The sequence below is a fragment of the Sinocyclocheilus anshuiensis genome, unplaced genomic scaffold (genome assembly GCF_001515605.1).
Source record: "Sinocyclocheilus anshuiensis isolate Anshui unplaced genomic scaffold, SAMN03320099.WGS_v1.1 scaffold709, whole genome shotgun sequence".
NCBI lineage: Eukaryota > Metazoa > Chordata > Actinopteri > Cypriniformes > Cyprinidae > Sinocyclocheilus > Sinocyclocheilus anshuiensis.
Window position 1 is genome coordinate 617581 of NW_015540926.1, and position 14768 is coordinate 632348.

General features: G+C 36.5%; 1 protein-coding gene across 1 annotated transcript in view; it reads left to right on the forward strand.

Annotated features, from left to right (window-relative positions):
- Nucleotides 1-7547, forward strand: part of LOC107689348 (gamma-aminobutyric acid receptor subunit pi) — a 79811-nt gene extending 72264 nt beyond the window's left edge. The window contains exons 9-10 of the mRNA XM_016487302.1: nucleotides 4315-4508; nucleotides 5971-7547. Of these exons, the coding sequence (XP_016342788.1) occupies nucleotides 4315-4508; nucleotides 5971-6330 (554 nt within the window). The 3' untranslated portion in view covers nucleotides 6331-7547. The remainder of the gene's footprint in view (nucleotides 1-4314; nucleotides 4509-5970) is intronic.
- The last annotated feature ends 7221 nt before the right edge of the window (nucleotides 7548-14768 follow it).

The window sequence follows — 14768 nt, forward strand, 5'->3', positions numbered from 1 at the left end:
AAAACAGCTGTTTTACATTGTAATAATATTTCACAATTTTACAGTATTTTAGATCAAATCAATTCAGCCTTGGTGAGCAGAAGAGAGACTCTTTCAAAAACATTAAAAAATCTTACCAATCCCAAGCTTTTGACCGGTAGTGTATATTTTTGCCCATTTCAGTGTAAAACTTACAGTATATAGTGCAATTCATAAATTGTCTTTGTATCGTATGATTCAAGGGTAAATTGACCATGCAATGTTGATGTATACGACGAGACATATCTGATTTATTTCCCACGTATGAAAGTGTGATTTTTACATATGCTGTTTATCTGTTCACAGGGGGTTATAACGTCAATGACGTGATGTTTTACTGGGCGCGTGGGAACGACTCTGTGAGCGGTTTGGACACGCTGAGACTGGCTCAGTACACCATAGAGGATCATTACACCTCAGAATCCGAGGCCGTATATGAGACGGGTACACAAGACCACAAACACACCACAGTCACACATCTAACGTCTGTGGAGCAGCTTATTAAACAACGCCAGATAATAACACCTGCTTCATCAGAAATGACACTGAAGTGGCCATGTTTCTTGTTTACGGCAGATTATTGCTTTGTGAGTTCAGCAGTGACTCCAGAACAATAATTTGCTCTCATATTTCAAAATGACCATCATTCCTCTTATTTTAAGAGTGGCATAGGCTATGTACACACTGCAGCTGAATTTGGGTGTAAATTCAGCTTTTAGTGCTTAATCCTGTTTAGGGTTGCAAAGGGGTGGAAAATATCCGGTAAATTTCCGGAAACTTTCCATAAATCCCTGGAAGATTCCAAAAACTCCTGGAATGTTTCCGAAATGTACTGGACATTTTCCACCTTTTTGCAACCCTATTCCTGTTCTGTAAACACAGTTCAGTAATTTAAAGGAGTGACAAACGCATTCTGCAATCAACTTGACTCCTGAAAAATGCAGGCAGTGAGAACAACGTTTACAGAAATTCTATACAGTGTGTACGGAACCGAACTGAACAACTAGTTGTTAATGGCGTATTTAAACATGTATCAGAGTTGTGTGTTTTCTGTCACAGAGTACGTTTTGACTTATTAATGTTGCCAGATCTTGCTAGAAAAGAACAGCAAGTAAGAACAAGCCCATAATAAACTCAAATCCAGATGCTTGGAAATAAGTCACATACCAAAATATCGCGACCTGCACCTGCCTACTTTATTGACTCTAAGCTGGATCGCTTATTGAGCCAAGCTCAAACAATAAGCCCAAAGATGCTTAATAAGCGTCGCTTATAATAAGTGGACATGTCAACCACTCAAGAGCACACTCTACAAAGTAGCCTTTCAAACCTAAACAAATATGTGACCCTGGACCACAAAACCAGTCTTAAGTGTAAATTTTTTCAAAATTGAGATTTATACATCATCTGAAAGCTGGATAAATAATCTTTCCATTGATGTATGGTTTGTTAGGATAGGACAATATTTGGCTGAGATACAACTATTTGAAAATCTGGAATCTGAGGGTGCAAAAAAAAATCTAAATATTGAGAAAATCACCTTTAAAGTTGTCCAAATGAAGTTCTTAGCAATGCATATTACTAATAAAAAATTAAGTTTTGATATATTTACGGTAGGAAATTGACATAATATCTTCATGGAACATGATCTTTACTTAATCCTAATGATTTTTGGCATAAAAGAAAAATCAATAATTTTGACCCATACAGTGTATTGTTGGCTATTGCTACAAATATACCCCAGCGACTTAAGACTGCTTTTGTGCTGCAGGGACACATTTGACTCCTCTGTCAACAGTGGTTTAGTTAAAATCGGTGAACATAATAAGTCTTTGGTTGCTGTATTATTACTTTGGTTGAAATAGCGGATACCAAAACATTGCTATGGTGTCAATCATCGCAGTTACGAGAGTGAGTTCTGTTCCATACACACATAAACCTGCAATGATAATGATATGGTTGGCACTCCTGAAACTTTACAGTGTGTACAAACCACTCCAATAACTTCTTAATCTCTGATTTATTGATGGTCTTGAAGATTTTTACTTGGGACGGACAGCATTAGCATTTCACATCACTACTTTGAATCTCTTCCCAGGAAATTATCCCAAGCTGATTTTTCATTTCGAGCTGAAGAGGAGTATCCTGTACTTCATCCTGGAGACGTACGTGCCATCCAGCCTGCTGGTGGTGCTGTCCTGGGTCTCTTTCTGGATCAGCCAGTCATCCGTCCCCGCTCGCATCTGCATAGGTACGGTGATGCGTTTCATTGGCTGTGCAATTTATATTTAAGAAAAATTAAATATGTTGAGATAGGCTCAAACTATTCCACTAGAATGTTACACTGAAGAAAGATGTGTAGATAAAACATAATGTAGGTCCTTATACTAATACATTTTATATGGTGATTGATTGGATACAATAAAACAAAGATTATTGGTTTTAAAATAAAATACTATTTCAGGCTTCATGTTCATCACATTCAATGTGCTACTTGCCAGTAACATTTACTGACCATTTCAGAGTGAAAATTGTTTCATAGTAAATCTACACCATTTTTTTCAGTGTAGTAGCCACACAGAACATACTTAGTAACCACACATACAATATAATAACAGCAAAAGCTAATTGTGTTATGACTCATAAACACTCAACAGTTCAGAACTAGGGTTGCAACAAACGATTATTTTGATACTCGATTAATCTAACGATTATTAGAACGATTAATCGATAAATCTTCAATTAATTAATCAGTAGACTTTGATTTTTCAGCTTTTGCAATTAGTTAAAATATTGAGTTATACATATTCTAACAAATAAATAAAGGTAATCACTTCAGCTTTTGAAAATCATATTATGTAATTACAATTATTATATAATTAATTTATACAAATAAATATATTTGGCACACAAAATGAGATGACAGACAGAGAAACTCTCTTATTCACCATTTAATTAGCTTTATGAAAAGTAACTGAATGACACATCATTCTGCCTAACATCTCCTTTTGTAAGTCATCTGGATAAGAAACAAAATAATGTTAAGTGATAAGACGTTTTATTTTTGGATAAACTGTTTTATTCACAACATAATCTCTCTTAAAATACCTTACAGGGTTATGATAATCAAAACAGTCCTGAGCTAGATCAAGCTTTGATCTCTGCAAACCAAACTATATTTTTAATTAAAAAAAAAAAATTTTCCCCACTAATAAAAAGATTTTATCATTAGCTAGCTCCACACTGGAGAGCTGCTTTATAACAGAAAATCAAGTTGTAATTCTAACTGAAAGCGACACTGACTCTGGTTTTTCATGTTTAAAACTGTAAAGCTGCTTGATTTAAGGCTATCTATTGCATAAAGTACTATACAAATAAACATGACTGGACGTGACTGGACTTTACTGGAGTACTGAACTGCAGAGCTCGTGCAAACATCCACATCGCTGTAATCAGATGTGTTTTTAACTGCTGCTTTCACACCGCTGTCAGTTTTTGTTGTGTGTATTTCGTTATTGAGAGGAAAGCATGCAGCATATATTTACATATTCATACAAATGCCACTCGGCAGCTTCAGGTTCAGCTGAGTTTGCTCTGAAGTGCTGTCTTCTCTTGAATTGCATCCAGGAGGGCTGAATTACAGTTTTGGGCTACAGCGCCACACTGGTCAAACCACATTATTGCAGGCTCTTTCATTAGGTCATATGTATGGAAGCCCGTTTCCGCCACTGAATACAAAATTTTAAAAAGGTTATTGCGACTTTTTATCTTACAATTCTGCATTTTTTTTCACAGAATTGTGAGATATAAACTCGCAATTGCGAGTTATAAAGTCAGAATTGCGAGATATAAAGTCAGAATTGCGAGTTATAAAGTCAGAATTGCGAGGCATAAACTAACAATTCTGACTTTTTTTCTCACAATTCTGACTTTATAGCACGCAATTGCGAGGTAAAGTCCAATTTTTAGGGGGGGGGGGGGTGACTAATCACGCAATTCTGACTTTATATCACGCAATTATGAGAAAAAAAGTCAGAATTGCGAGTTTGTATCATGCAATTATGAGAAAATAAGTCAGAATTACGAGATAAAAAGTCGCAATTACCTTTTTTATTTTTTTATTCAGTGGCGGAAACGGGCTTCCATACATATGAGATCAAACCATTACTCGACAAATATATTTGTCGACTATTTTTTTTATTGTTGATAATGTCGACTAATCATTTCAGCCCTATTCATAACCAGGCAGACAAGCGTCTCAGCTGACTCCGTGTGTCTTATTGGTGCGTGTTACAGGCGTGACGACTGTCCTGACGATGACCACACTGATGATGGGTGCGCGGACATCTCTGCCCAATGCCAACTGCTTCATCAAGGCCATCGACGTGTACCTGGGCATCTGCTTCAGCTTCATCTTTGGAGCGCTGATAGAGTACGCCGTGGCCCACTTCTGCACACTAAACCACCCCGACTGCAACAACGCGCTTATGGTAAGAGAGGAACATCATCATCATCATCATCATCATCATAGTGTGTTCATCATCGTCTGTGCTGTTTTCTAAGGTAAGCATCATTATTGCTCATACTTTACTTTGAGTCTTAAAGGGATAGCTCACCCAAAAATGAAACTTCACTGACTTTACTGTCCCTCGGACTATACAAGATGTAGGTGACTTTTTTTCTTCAATAGAACAATAAAGAAGATTTTTAGCTGAAACCATGGGCCTTGGTGATTCAGAAAATGCAAGTCTTTGGCTGCCCATCCTTGAGAATAAAAAAGCATTTCAAGAAATGCAAAATGAATCCCAGTGCCTCCTGACGATATATTGAGGTCTTATGAAGCAAAACGATCAGTCTTTGCAAGAAACTGATCATTATTTATATCATTATTACTAGAGCCGGCCGATATATCGTTTTGCCGATATTATCGGCCGATATGAGCCTGTCGCCGATATATCGGTATCGGCGAATATGCCGCCGATATGAAAATATTTTTTACAGAACATATAATGCAGATAAAAATCGGCCCCAAAAAACCCATATCGGTCGGGCTCTAATTATTACCAGTAATCCAGAGCCTCAGGCAAACGCTAAAATCTGATTCTTTTCCTCGAACTGATTCTTTCAGAGTTCGTTTCAATGAATTCACTAATTTGTTTACATAATCATGCAATGACGTCATGTATGCGTTATTATATTATTAAAGCACCCAATTGTGATGTGAAACTCAGTTGTTCTACATGTCTAAAGCATATAAAGTGAATAAACTTGTCTTCGTCAGCTCACATTTTTACGTAAATAATGAGAAACCATAAAACTTTTATTTGGCCCCTTCATTTAAGTGTTCGGTTCACACATGCTCATATCAGCGGCTCATCGGTTCAACTAGTTCACTAAAAATAATCAGTTCAAAAGAATGATTCGTTCATGAACCGGGCATCACTCCAGACACACGATTGCCTCTCTGGATTACAGATAATAATGCTGTAAATAATTTTCAGTTTCTTGCACAGACAAATCATTTCTTTTTATACGACCTTAATATATGGTCAGGAGCCACGGGGATTCATTTTGTGTTAATTCTATTCTCAAAGATGGTCAGCCACTAACTTGCATTTTTTTTAATCACCAAGGACCACGGTTTCAGCTAAAAATCTTCTTTACTGTTCTACTGTAGAAAAAAGTCACTTACATCTTGGATAAAGTAATAAGTAAATTAACAGCAAATTTAAATTTTTGGAAAACTATCCCTTTAATGTGACATTTGCATGGGTAAGAACCACTCACAAATTATTAAAATGTAAATTATAGTCATTATTGTTATTGTCATCATCATCATCATCATCGTGATCATTTATTGTTGACATCATCTCATCACACTTTTGGTCTTATTGATTTTCATGTTGAATTTCATTGCTCATTTTCTCTCGTCTCTGTGTTTCTTTCTGTCAGTACGGTCATCACATGCACGAGTGCAAGGAGGAGATGAATGGCATCGTCACCACCATCGCCAGCAATTCTTCACGGATAAAGCGGCGCAAAGACGCTCCGGCAGCCACGCCCACCGTCGGCGGAGAGCCTGGCCTCGCACCCTCCAGCCCGACCACCAGCGAACCCAAGACTGCCGAGGCCCCAGCAGAGCTCTTTAGCCGCTGTGCCAAAAATATCTCCGTCCTGAGGAAGATCCTGAGATCCATTAACTGCTGTCATGTGGAAAACCCACATTATATAGACAACTACTCACGGTTAACCTTCCCACTGTCGTTCATCATCGTTAATCTGCTCTACTGGACCTACTACCTGTACTTTTAACCAGCACATCATGTTGAATAATTTCTGTGTGTTAGTAAGTACGATAGAGTGTGTCTGAAATACCAGTAGAGACTCAACAGAGAAGGAGAATTATTAGGGTTGCACCGATATTACATTTCTCAGCCAATACCTGTAGCCGATTATGGAGAATTATGTTTGCCAACACCGATAGCTGATTATTCAGAATGATATCTGCCGATACCAATAGTGATTATTCAGAATAATATCTGCCAATACCAATAGTGATTATTCAGAATAATATCTGACGATACCGATAGTGATTATTCAGAATGATATCTGCCGATACCAATAGTGATTATTCAGAATAGTATCTGCCGATACCGATAGTGATTATTCAGAATAATATCTGCCGATACCGATAGTGTTTATTCAGAATAATATCTGCCGATACCAATAGTGATTATTCAGAATGATATCTACCGATACCGATAGTGATTTTTCAGAATGATATCTGCCGATACCAATAGTGATTATTCAGAATAATATCTGCCGATACCGATAGTGATTATTCAGAATGATATCTACCGATACCGATAGTGATTTTTCAGATCAGAATAATATCTGCCGATAACGATTGCCAGTTATTCATAATGATATCTGTCGATACCGATAGCCAATCATTCAGAATGATATGTGCCGATACGATTATTCAGATTATCTGCCGATACCAATAGCAGATTATTCACAATGATATCTACCGATACGATTATTCAGAATGATATCTGCTAATACTATAGATCTATAATTATCATTTGTGCTATAATCTCCATTACTACTGTTACCATAGCACTTACAATGGCAGTAAACAGAGCAGCACGTAAAAGCAGAAATGTCAACTTTTTGAATTATTCAGTAAATCCCTGTTATTGTCATTCTTGCAGTGGATTACTTTTCTAGGTGGATAAAACTAGGAACATAATTCCTGTGAGTCGCTTTTTCTGCATGGAAAATGTTCTGTCTGTTTATTGTGTGAAATTTGGAGTGTTTACCATCTTTAATGTGCTACAGATGCTGTTGACAGAGATTAACTTGCATTGAACACAACCTGTAAAATAGTGAGGAGAAATAGTTCAGTATCCATATTGTCCCATATGCATCTCACTGACAGGTTTGGCGTTTGTTGTGGCTGATGGTGGATGTTTGACCCTGGATCTCGACAGTGGTTCCCATGATTAAATCCTCTGAATAACTAAAGATAAATTGAGGAAAATGCATGTGAATTTTAGCATCAGATTACTGGAAATAGATATTAAAACTTTTCCATTGAAATCATTTTGGCTGTGGGCTATTAGATAATATTAATCTTAACCAGTAGTCAAGTAACTAGTCATTGGTTTAGACTGCTGTTGTAGCTAATGCAGCCTTTCTGAAATATTGGCCATAATTAACAGAGTCGTTTAATGCTGGTAAATGTTAATGTAATAGAGGTTATAGCAATAATAGCAAATAATGATGGATTTGATAAAGAAGCACCATCGTTGGGACTTTGTTGACTTTAACATCCCCAAATCACTAGGTTTTATCACAAGAGAAAAAAATGAGGAGAAATGTACTATTTGAAGGCGTGTGAATGTGATTGTTAGAAACTGTCAGTTTTCACATCTTTTATGTGCATTTGTGCGTGTGAGTGTTCATCATCATTGGCTGGGAGTCGTTGAAACAGTACAATGCAGTAAAATATTATCAGAAAGGGCCTAACAAGTTGATATCCTAAAGGTGTAGTTCGTTCAAAGAGGAAAACAATGTTGTTTACTCACCCTCACGTCCACTGAAAACCTGTATGACTGTTCGAATCTCACTTCCATTTGCAGTCAATTCAAATATGACAGCAGGTTTTACATAATCTGTCTCGTCCTTGACGTTAGGGCTGAAGTGATTGGATGATATTATCGACAACATCAACAGTAAAATATTTTTGTTGGGGAATAGTGTTTGATCTCATGACCTAATATAAGGGCCTGTAGTAGTGTGGCACTGTAGTTCATCAGTCCAACAGATGAAGACACGCTTATGAGACATGCGATCGAAATGGAACCAGTCGAGTGTGGAAATGTTTTACAAAACTGCAAACAAAAAATGCTGTCATGTGTAAAGGCCCCAAGTTCTTCTGCATTCTTCACTTAGGTGTAAAAATACATTTTATATACACAAGCAGTACTTTATTGTTAGCTGAGAGCGGCGTTTAGATGAATATGTAAATATATGCTGTGTATTTCCTTTCAATAACAACATAAACAGCAAAAATGACAGCCATGAGAAAACAGCGGTTAAGAAAGCATCTGATTGTAGTGCACGTTTATTGTTTATTTGTTGCCTTTATTTATGACACTTACAATAGACTGCTTTAAAGCAAGCAGCTTTACAGTATTAAACATGAAAAAACAGTGTCAGTGTTGCTTTCAGTTACAATTACAACTTGATTTTCTGCTATCAAGCAGCTCTATATGTATATTAATATGTACAGTAAAACTCAATATTTTAGTGAATAATCGATCAAAGGCTACTGATTAATCGGTGAAATAATCAATGATTAGTCGTAATAATCATTAGATTTATCAAGTATCAAAATAAGTGTGTGTTGCAGCCCTAGTTGACATTTAATCAGGCACAACACGTCATATTTGAATTGTACACAAGTGTGAATGAGATTCGAGAGCTGCTGGATACATGAGGCTAGTAAATAGTGATTTTTAGGTGAACTATCCCTTTAAGCACACCGACTGCTCTTCTTTAGTCCATCACAGTCTGTTTTCCTTCACTCGTGTCTGTGTTTTCCACACTGTAATGCCTCTAACGTGTCTTCCTCGCATATCTGTGCTTCTCGAGTTTGAGTTACGGTGTTGAGGGCAGACAGAAGCTATCGCTCCCCATTTATTGCTTCCATAAATCCTCCGGCCTCGGCCGCTTTCTTGCACATTACGGGATCGGTGGATCGCAGGGGCCGTGTAAACTCTTTATGCGACTTGGCTTTAATGATTCAGAGGTGTTTGTGGACTCTATACGGGATGGATACGGACCGGACCAAAGGCCACGGACTTGCATGTGGCGACTGATGCTAAACTATCTGGAATACATTGAATTTCTTTGGGACGTGCATCTGCGATTTAAAGCTCTAGTGGAATGGATTACAGCCCATGCTAAACTGGATTGAACACTTTGGGTTATGGTTTTAACTATAGTATTAAACTGATATATTATATGAAATTACGCTTTTGTTTAAAACGGGTGAAATAAGCACAGGCAGTGGCACACTATTGCCCCCTTCTGACATGATCCAGATCTCTTTTCTAAGCTGTGAATGCTCATCTTTTATTTGCAATTGGGTTTTTATTAGTGTTTGATGTCGTAATGATCAGATGAATGGATGGATTTTCCTTTCTGGACCTCGTTTAGGTTACTTTTTTTCATTTGGGATTGTTGATGCTCTCAAATGGATCTGCTATTTTTGTAACTTTTAATTGGCTTCATTTAGATGTTTTGAGCATTTGCCGTCGGCATGCAGTCGGATCCTTAATTTCACGTCGAATGCCTTCCGTTCAGAATTTAAAACTACAAAGTGCTTGATTTTCAATTTAATGCATGTTTCTTTACCACTTTAAGGTACTATTTAGTGTAATAATACATTAATATTGACATGTAACTTTATATTTATGGAACTTCTTGGTGTTTATTCTAAGGTTGTTTTTAATTCGCCAAGTTGAGAATTAATGCAATAACTTGTCATTTACTGTATATGCATATCAGGCTTATTGCCATTAGCTAAAACTAAAACCATTTAAAAAAATAAAATAAAAATCAGTACTTGAAATAAACGGTAAAATAAAAAAATAAAAAGTTTATTGCAGCTAAAAACATTTCTCATTTTCATTTAGTGTGACTCGATGTCCTAAAATAACTAAAATAAAAATAAAATGTAATAAAAAAAACTGTATAGACATTAAAAAAACAATACAATGATTAAAAATCAATAAAATGACTAAACCTTTAGCTAAAATGAAAATGAAAAATATAAAAACAAATTCTGAATATTATTAAAAATATAATAGTATCTCATTGATACTAAAATAACACTGATGCATATTCTGAATTAATAGATCACATTTTTCTTTAATGATTCCCATTGTATGACACGTCAATTTAGATTTTATTAGCATCCCTGTAAGGTTTAATTATATTTACTCCAATATTAGAAAGCAGCTTAACACGCTCCATGTGAAATCTTCATGCATTGCTAATAAATAATCTCTGTTCCAGTGAATAGGACGATGAGAGGATGATGATGACAGTGCCAAACATGTAAGCCAAAGATTTCATATGTCTAGAAATCCTCCTAAAACAGACCACAATTACCTGATCAATAACCTGTTTGTTTAGCTCTTCTATTACAATTCTAACCTGCAAACTGACCCGTGTTTGATGGCAAGGCTGTCTATGTCTTGGGGTACTTTCCCGTTATTTATATAGTTCCCTTACTTTCCCCTTAATGCATGTAGTTCCATCATCGTCATGTTATCAATCATAAAGACACCCCAGTGAATTTCAGACGCTGTTTTCAGGCTGATCTCACAGATCCAGACTGTTTATGTTGGTTTCTGAAGCTCTCGAGCATCCTGATTGTGAATATGTGTGTATAATGTAACATGTGCATATAGATGATGGAGGGCAATTAAAGAACAACTGTAAATATTGCATGTTTACTTGATGTTCACTTACTGTAAGCTTATACTAATAATGACACTAACAATAATAATTCAAATAAAAAAGACATAAATGTGAGAGTCTGTGAGTGATATTTTCCTTCCCGGCTCAAAGTGTGGCTCAATAATGGATGGAAATTGCGCATACAATAAATCATTAAAGAACATAAATCTCTGTGTCACAGTCAGAAGAAGATCATGACAGCGCTATAATAAACTCGTCATCATAATTTAACGAGTATACGCTAACAAAACCCAAGAACAGAAAGAAAATGCAACAGTCTGTTTTGTGTCAACCAGGCCACAGTGGCTCTATTCAGATGAATATTAAAACCCTAAAACAACTAGAAAACTATTTTGTGTGTCAGTCAAAGAATGTTTGTACTTTGTATAAATATACATGAACACGACAAATTATTTGAGTGTTTGTTCAGAGTGCCTCTGGCTATTATTCATTTGCTTTCAAGCTTGAAGTAGGCAACAGTTTATCGTGTGATTCTGATATTAATTTTCTCAAGACTTTGTTTGTGATTTCAGCATTGCATTACAGTTTCATGGCGGTATATGCAGCTGGCCTACGGCTTGACCCCTCTGACCTCTTCAGGAACGGTAAGGTCAAAGGTCAGGAACTGGCTCACAAGCACCTGCTGGAAGATGCTGGAACTACACTGTTATTATGGACAGTCAAAAGTAGTTTATATGAAATAAACTAGTTTTAAAGCAATATATATACTTTGAGTATTTCAATATATTATAGTAGATGTTTAAGCAGTGAACGATTGTTTTTGAGGCTGTGAAATGGACTCATTTTTCTCCATCTTCAGGTTGTGTACTTCATGAAGCAGCCGAGAAACTTCCATTGAGATTAAAGTGAACGCTAACAGATCGCTCCCTTCAGGAACTTTAGACCTCATTAGGTAAGATACTGTCTTCTAATAACGTTTCTTACGAAATGAATCACAGACATAAAACATAAAGCCAAAGTTATTTTAATATATGCAGCCATCTAACATTTTAAAGGGATGGTTCACTTAAAAAGCATACATATTGCCATATGACTTTCATATTGATTCTATAAAATTGTTTAAAGGTGACGTATCATGAAAATCGGACTTTTCCAGGTTGTAAGTGCTATAATCAGGTACCCGGTGCATCTACCAACCAAGGAAACGTGAAAAAGATTAACCCAGTAACTTTGTTTTGTTAAGCCTTTTTCTGCAAGCGTCTGAGAAAACGAGCGCATCTGATTTCGCTCCCTTGGTGACGTGGCTCTCATTATAATATCACCGCCCCTTTATCTGCAAGTTTACACCCACGGCGCCATCATTTTGATTTCACAAGTGACAACGGTGTACTAGCTCTAATGCCATGGCGAAAGTTTGAGCAAAACATGCTAACTGTTCTGTGTTTGGCTGCACAGACGAGCACAGAACACTGTTTAGAGTCCCAGCCTCAGAGGAGACAACAGAGCAGTGCATTTATTTATTTATTTACTGTATATTGCTGCTGCCACACAGATCTAAGGAAAAGGGGGCGGGGAGCAGCAGCTCATTTGCATTTAAAGAGACAGGCACGAAAAACAGTAATGTTATAATTGTTAATTGTCTAAATGTTACAATATATGATCTGTGGGGTATTTTGAGCTGAATCTTCACAGACACATTCTGGGGACACCAGAGACGTATATTACATATTGTAATAAGGGGCATAATATGTCTCCTTTAAATATATTTCATAATATACTGATGAAATTGTATGATTTTTTTATGGTTTATAAAATAAAGTAACATTGTATTTTTGTTTTATTATCCAAAATACCTGGGATTCTCATTCACATTGAAACATATTAAGTTGAATTATCGGTAACTAAAGCTAAAACTAAAACATTTTTGTTAATTGGAATAAAGCTGAAATGAAACTAAAATAAAATATAAATATCAGATGAAAAACTTAAACTGAATGAAAATTAGAAAAGTTTAAATAAATAAATAAAGAATTAATTAAAATGACCAAATGGAAATAAATAACAACTACAATTTAACTAAAACTGGGGGAAAATAAATAAATTAATTAAACCTAAATAGTATTATTAACCCCCCCACCCCCCCAAAAAAAGACAAAATCATATAAAAATTGCCAAAAAAAAGCTGATTAAAAATATTAATGAAAACTAAATAGTATAAATAATATATTTTTAAATAAATAAATAACAAATACTAAAACAACACTGATTTGAAGAGCTTGCACAATGTTTTTTTTTTACTATATTTTGTACAACATCTGAAGTAAGAGTTCTGCTTTCAGTGTTGAGCAGTAATAGCGTCTCGTCTCCTTCAGTCTACTGAATATGGATTAACATGTAAATGTGTGCAGTCATGCGGTTATATACTTGGGTTTCTGAACAGAGCGAGTCGTTTCGCAGCTCTTTATGGACTGACAAGAAGTTTTGAGTTCTGCAAAAAGTTACAATGATTTCATACTACACTGAACTTTCAAAAGATCAAGGAAACAATTAGACTATTCCTGATGTGAATCATCATGCATCATAATTAAAGTTTAAGGGCAGCCAGTGAAGCGCAAACAGATTCAAATGACAAAATCTTAATTACTCTAACACAAGTTGTACAGGGTCCCAGCAGTATTTGACTCCTCCAGCACTAATGCATTGCTGAGTATGTTCCAGCACACGAGCATTAGTATGCATTAGGCTTTCATGAAAAATAATGGCTGATTTGAGCGGAAGCTATGCCATCAGATTGTGCATGATTTATTGTTCTTTTGAAATGTGCAGTTGATTCGAATGCTGGGCAAACAGTTTGAGATTTTAATCTTTCTCTCATCAAATAGAAGCTATACTTTGCGTGATTGAGTGAATTGACCTGGGCTGCGTTTCCCGATAACGTTGTCTCTTAGCTCGCTACGAAGACTCTAAAGGTATATCTTAACTAAAGGTAGTCACGGGACACCCGCAATGGCATGAAAGCCTTGATGTGCCTCCATCTCTTCGTGCCTGGCGAAAGGCATACGTAGGCTATATAATCGGTGGCGTGACGGAGCAAGATGTAGTGAACACACCGCCACACCGAGGTCTTACTCAGCCCATATCCATCCCCAACCACCTCCAGAAAACTCCCCATTGCCGTCTCTGAGCGCAGAATGATTTGTTGAGCATCACTCATTAGGCCTAATTAAATACTAACAGATTGAATAACGATCCTGATAATGAGCAGAAAACTCTTGATATTCTTCGGTGTTGATATTTATTGATGTCCTAATTACACTGTAGACAAACATCACCTGAAGAATCATTCCTCTACTGGATTTTAACTATGAATCTGTTGGTGAGCATCGCTGAAATTAATAAAGACAGATGATCCTGCTTATGGCGTTTATCATTAATGTGGCATTTAGACATTCAGACGTGTGGACGCTCGTTTGATTGCTCTTTAATTACTCAGGGGATTTACAGAGCTCTACAGATAATGTGGAAAGCAGCTCAGATCATTTCATGAGAAATTACACATATAAATGTATTATTATTATTATGTAAAATACTGCTTCTCATTTTCATACAATGTGGTTGTTAACTAAAATAAAAACGTCTCGGTTACGTATGGTAACCCTCGTTCCCTGAAGGAGGGAACGGAGACGTCACGTCCCGTCGCCACAGCTCCTGTACCACCGCTGAGCGGCCGGGTCACCGGCTCGGCTCCTCCAGCT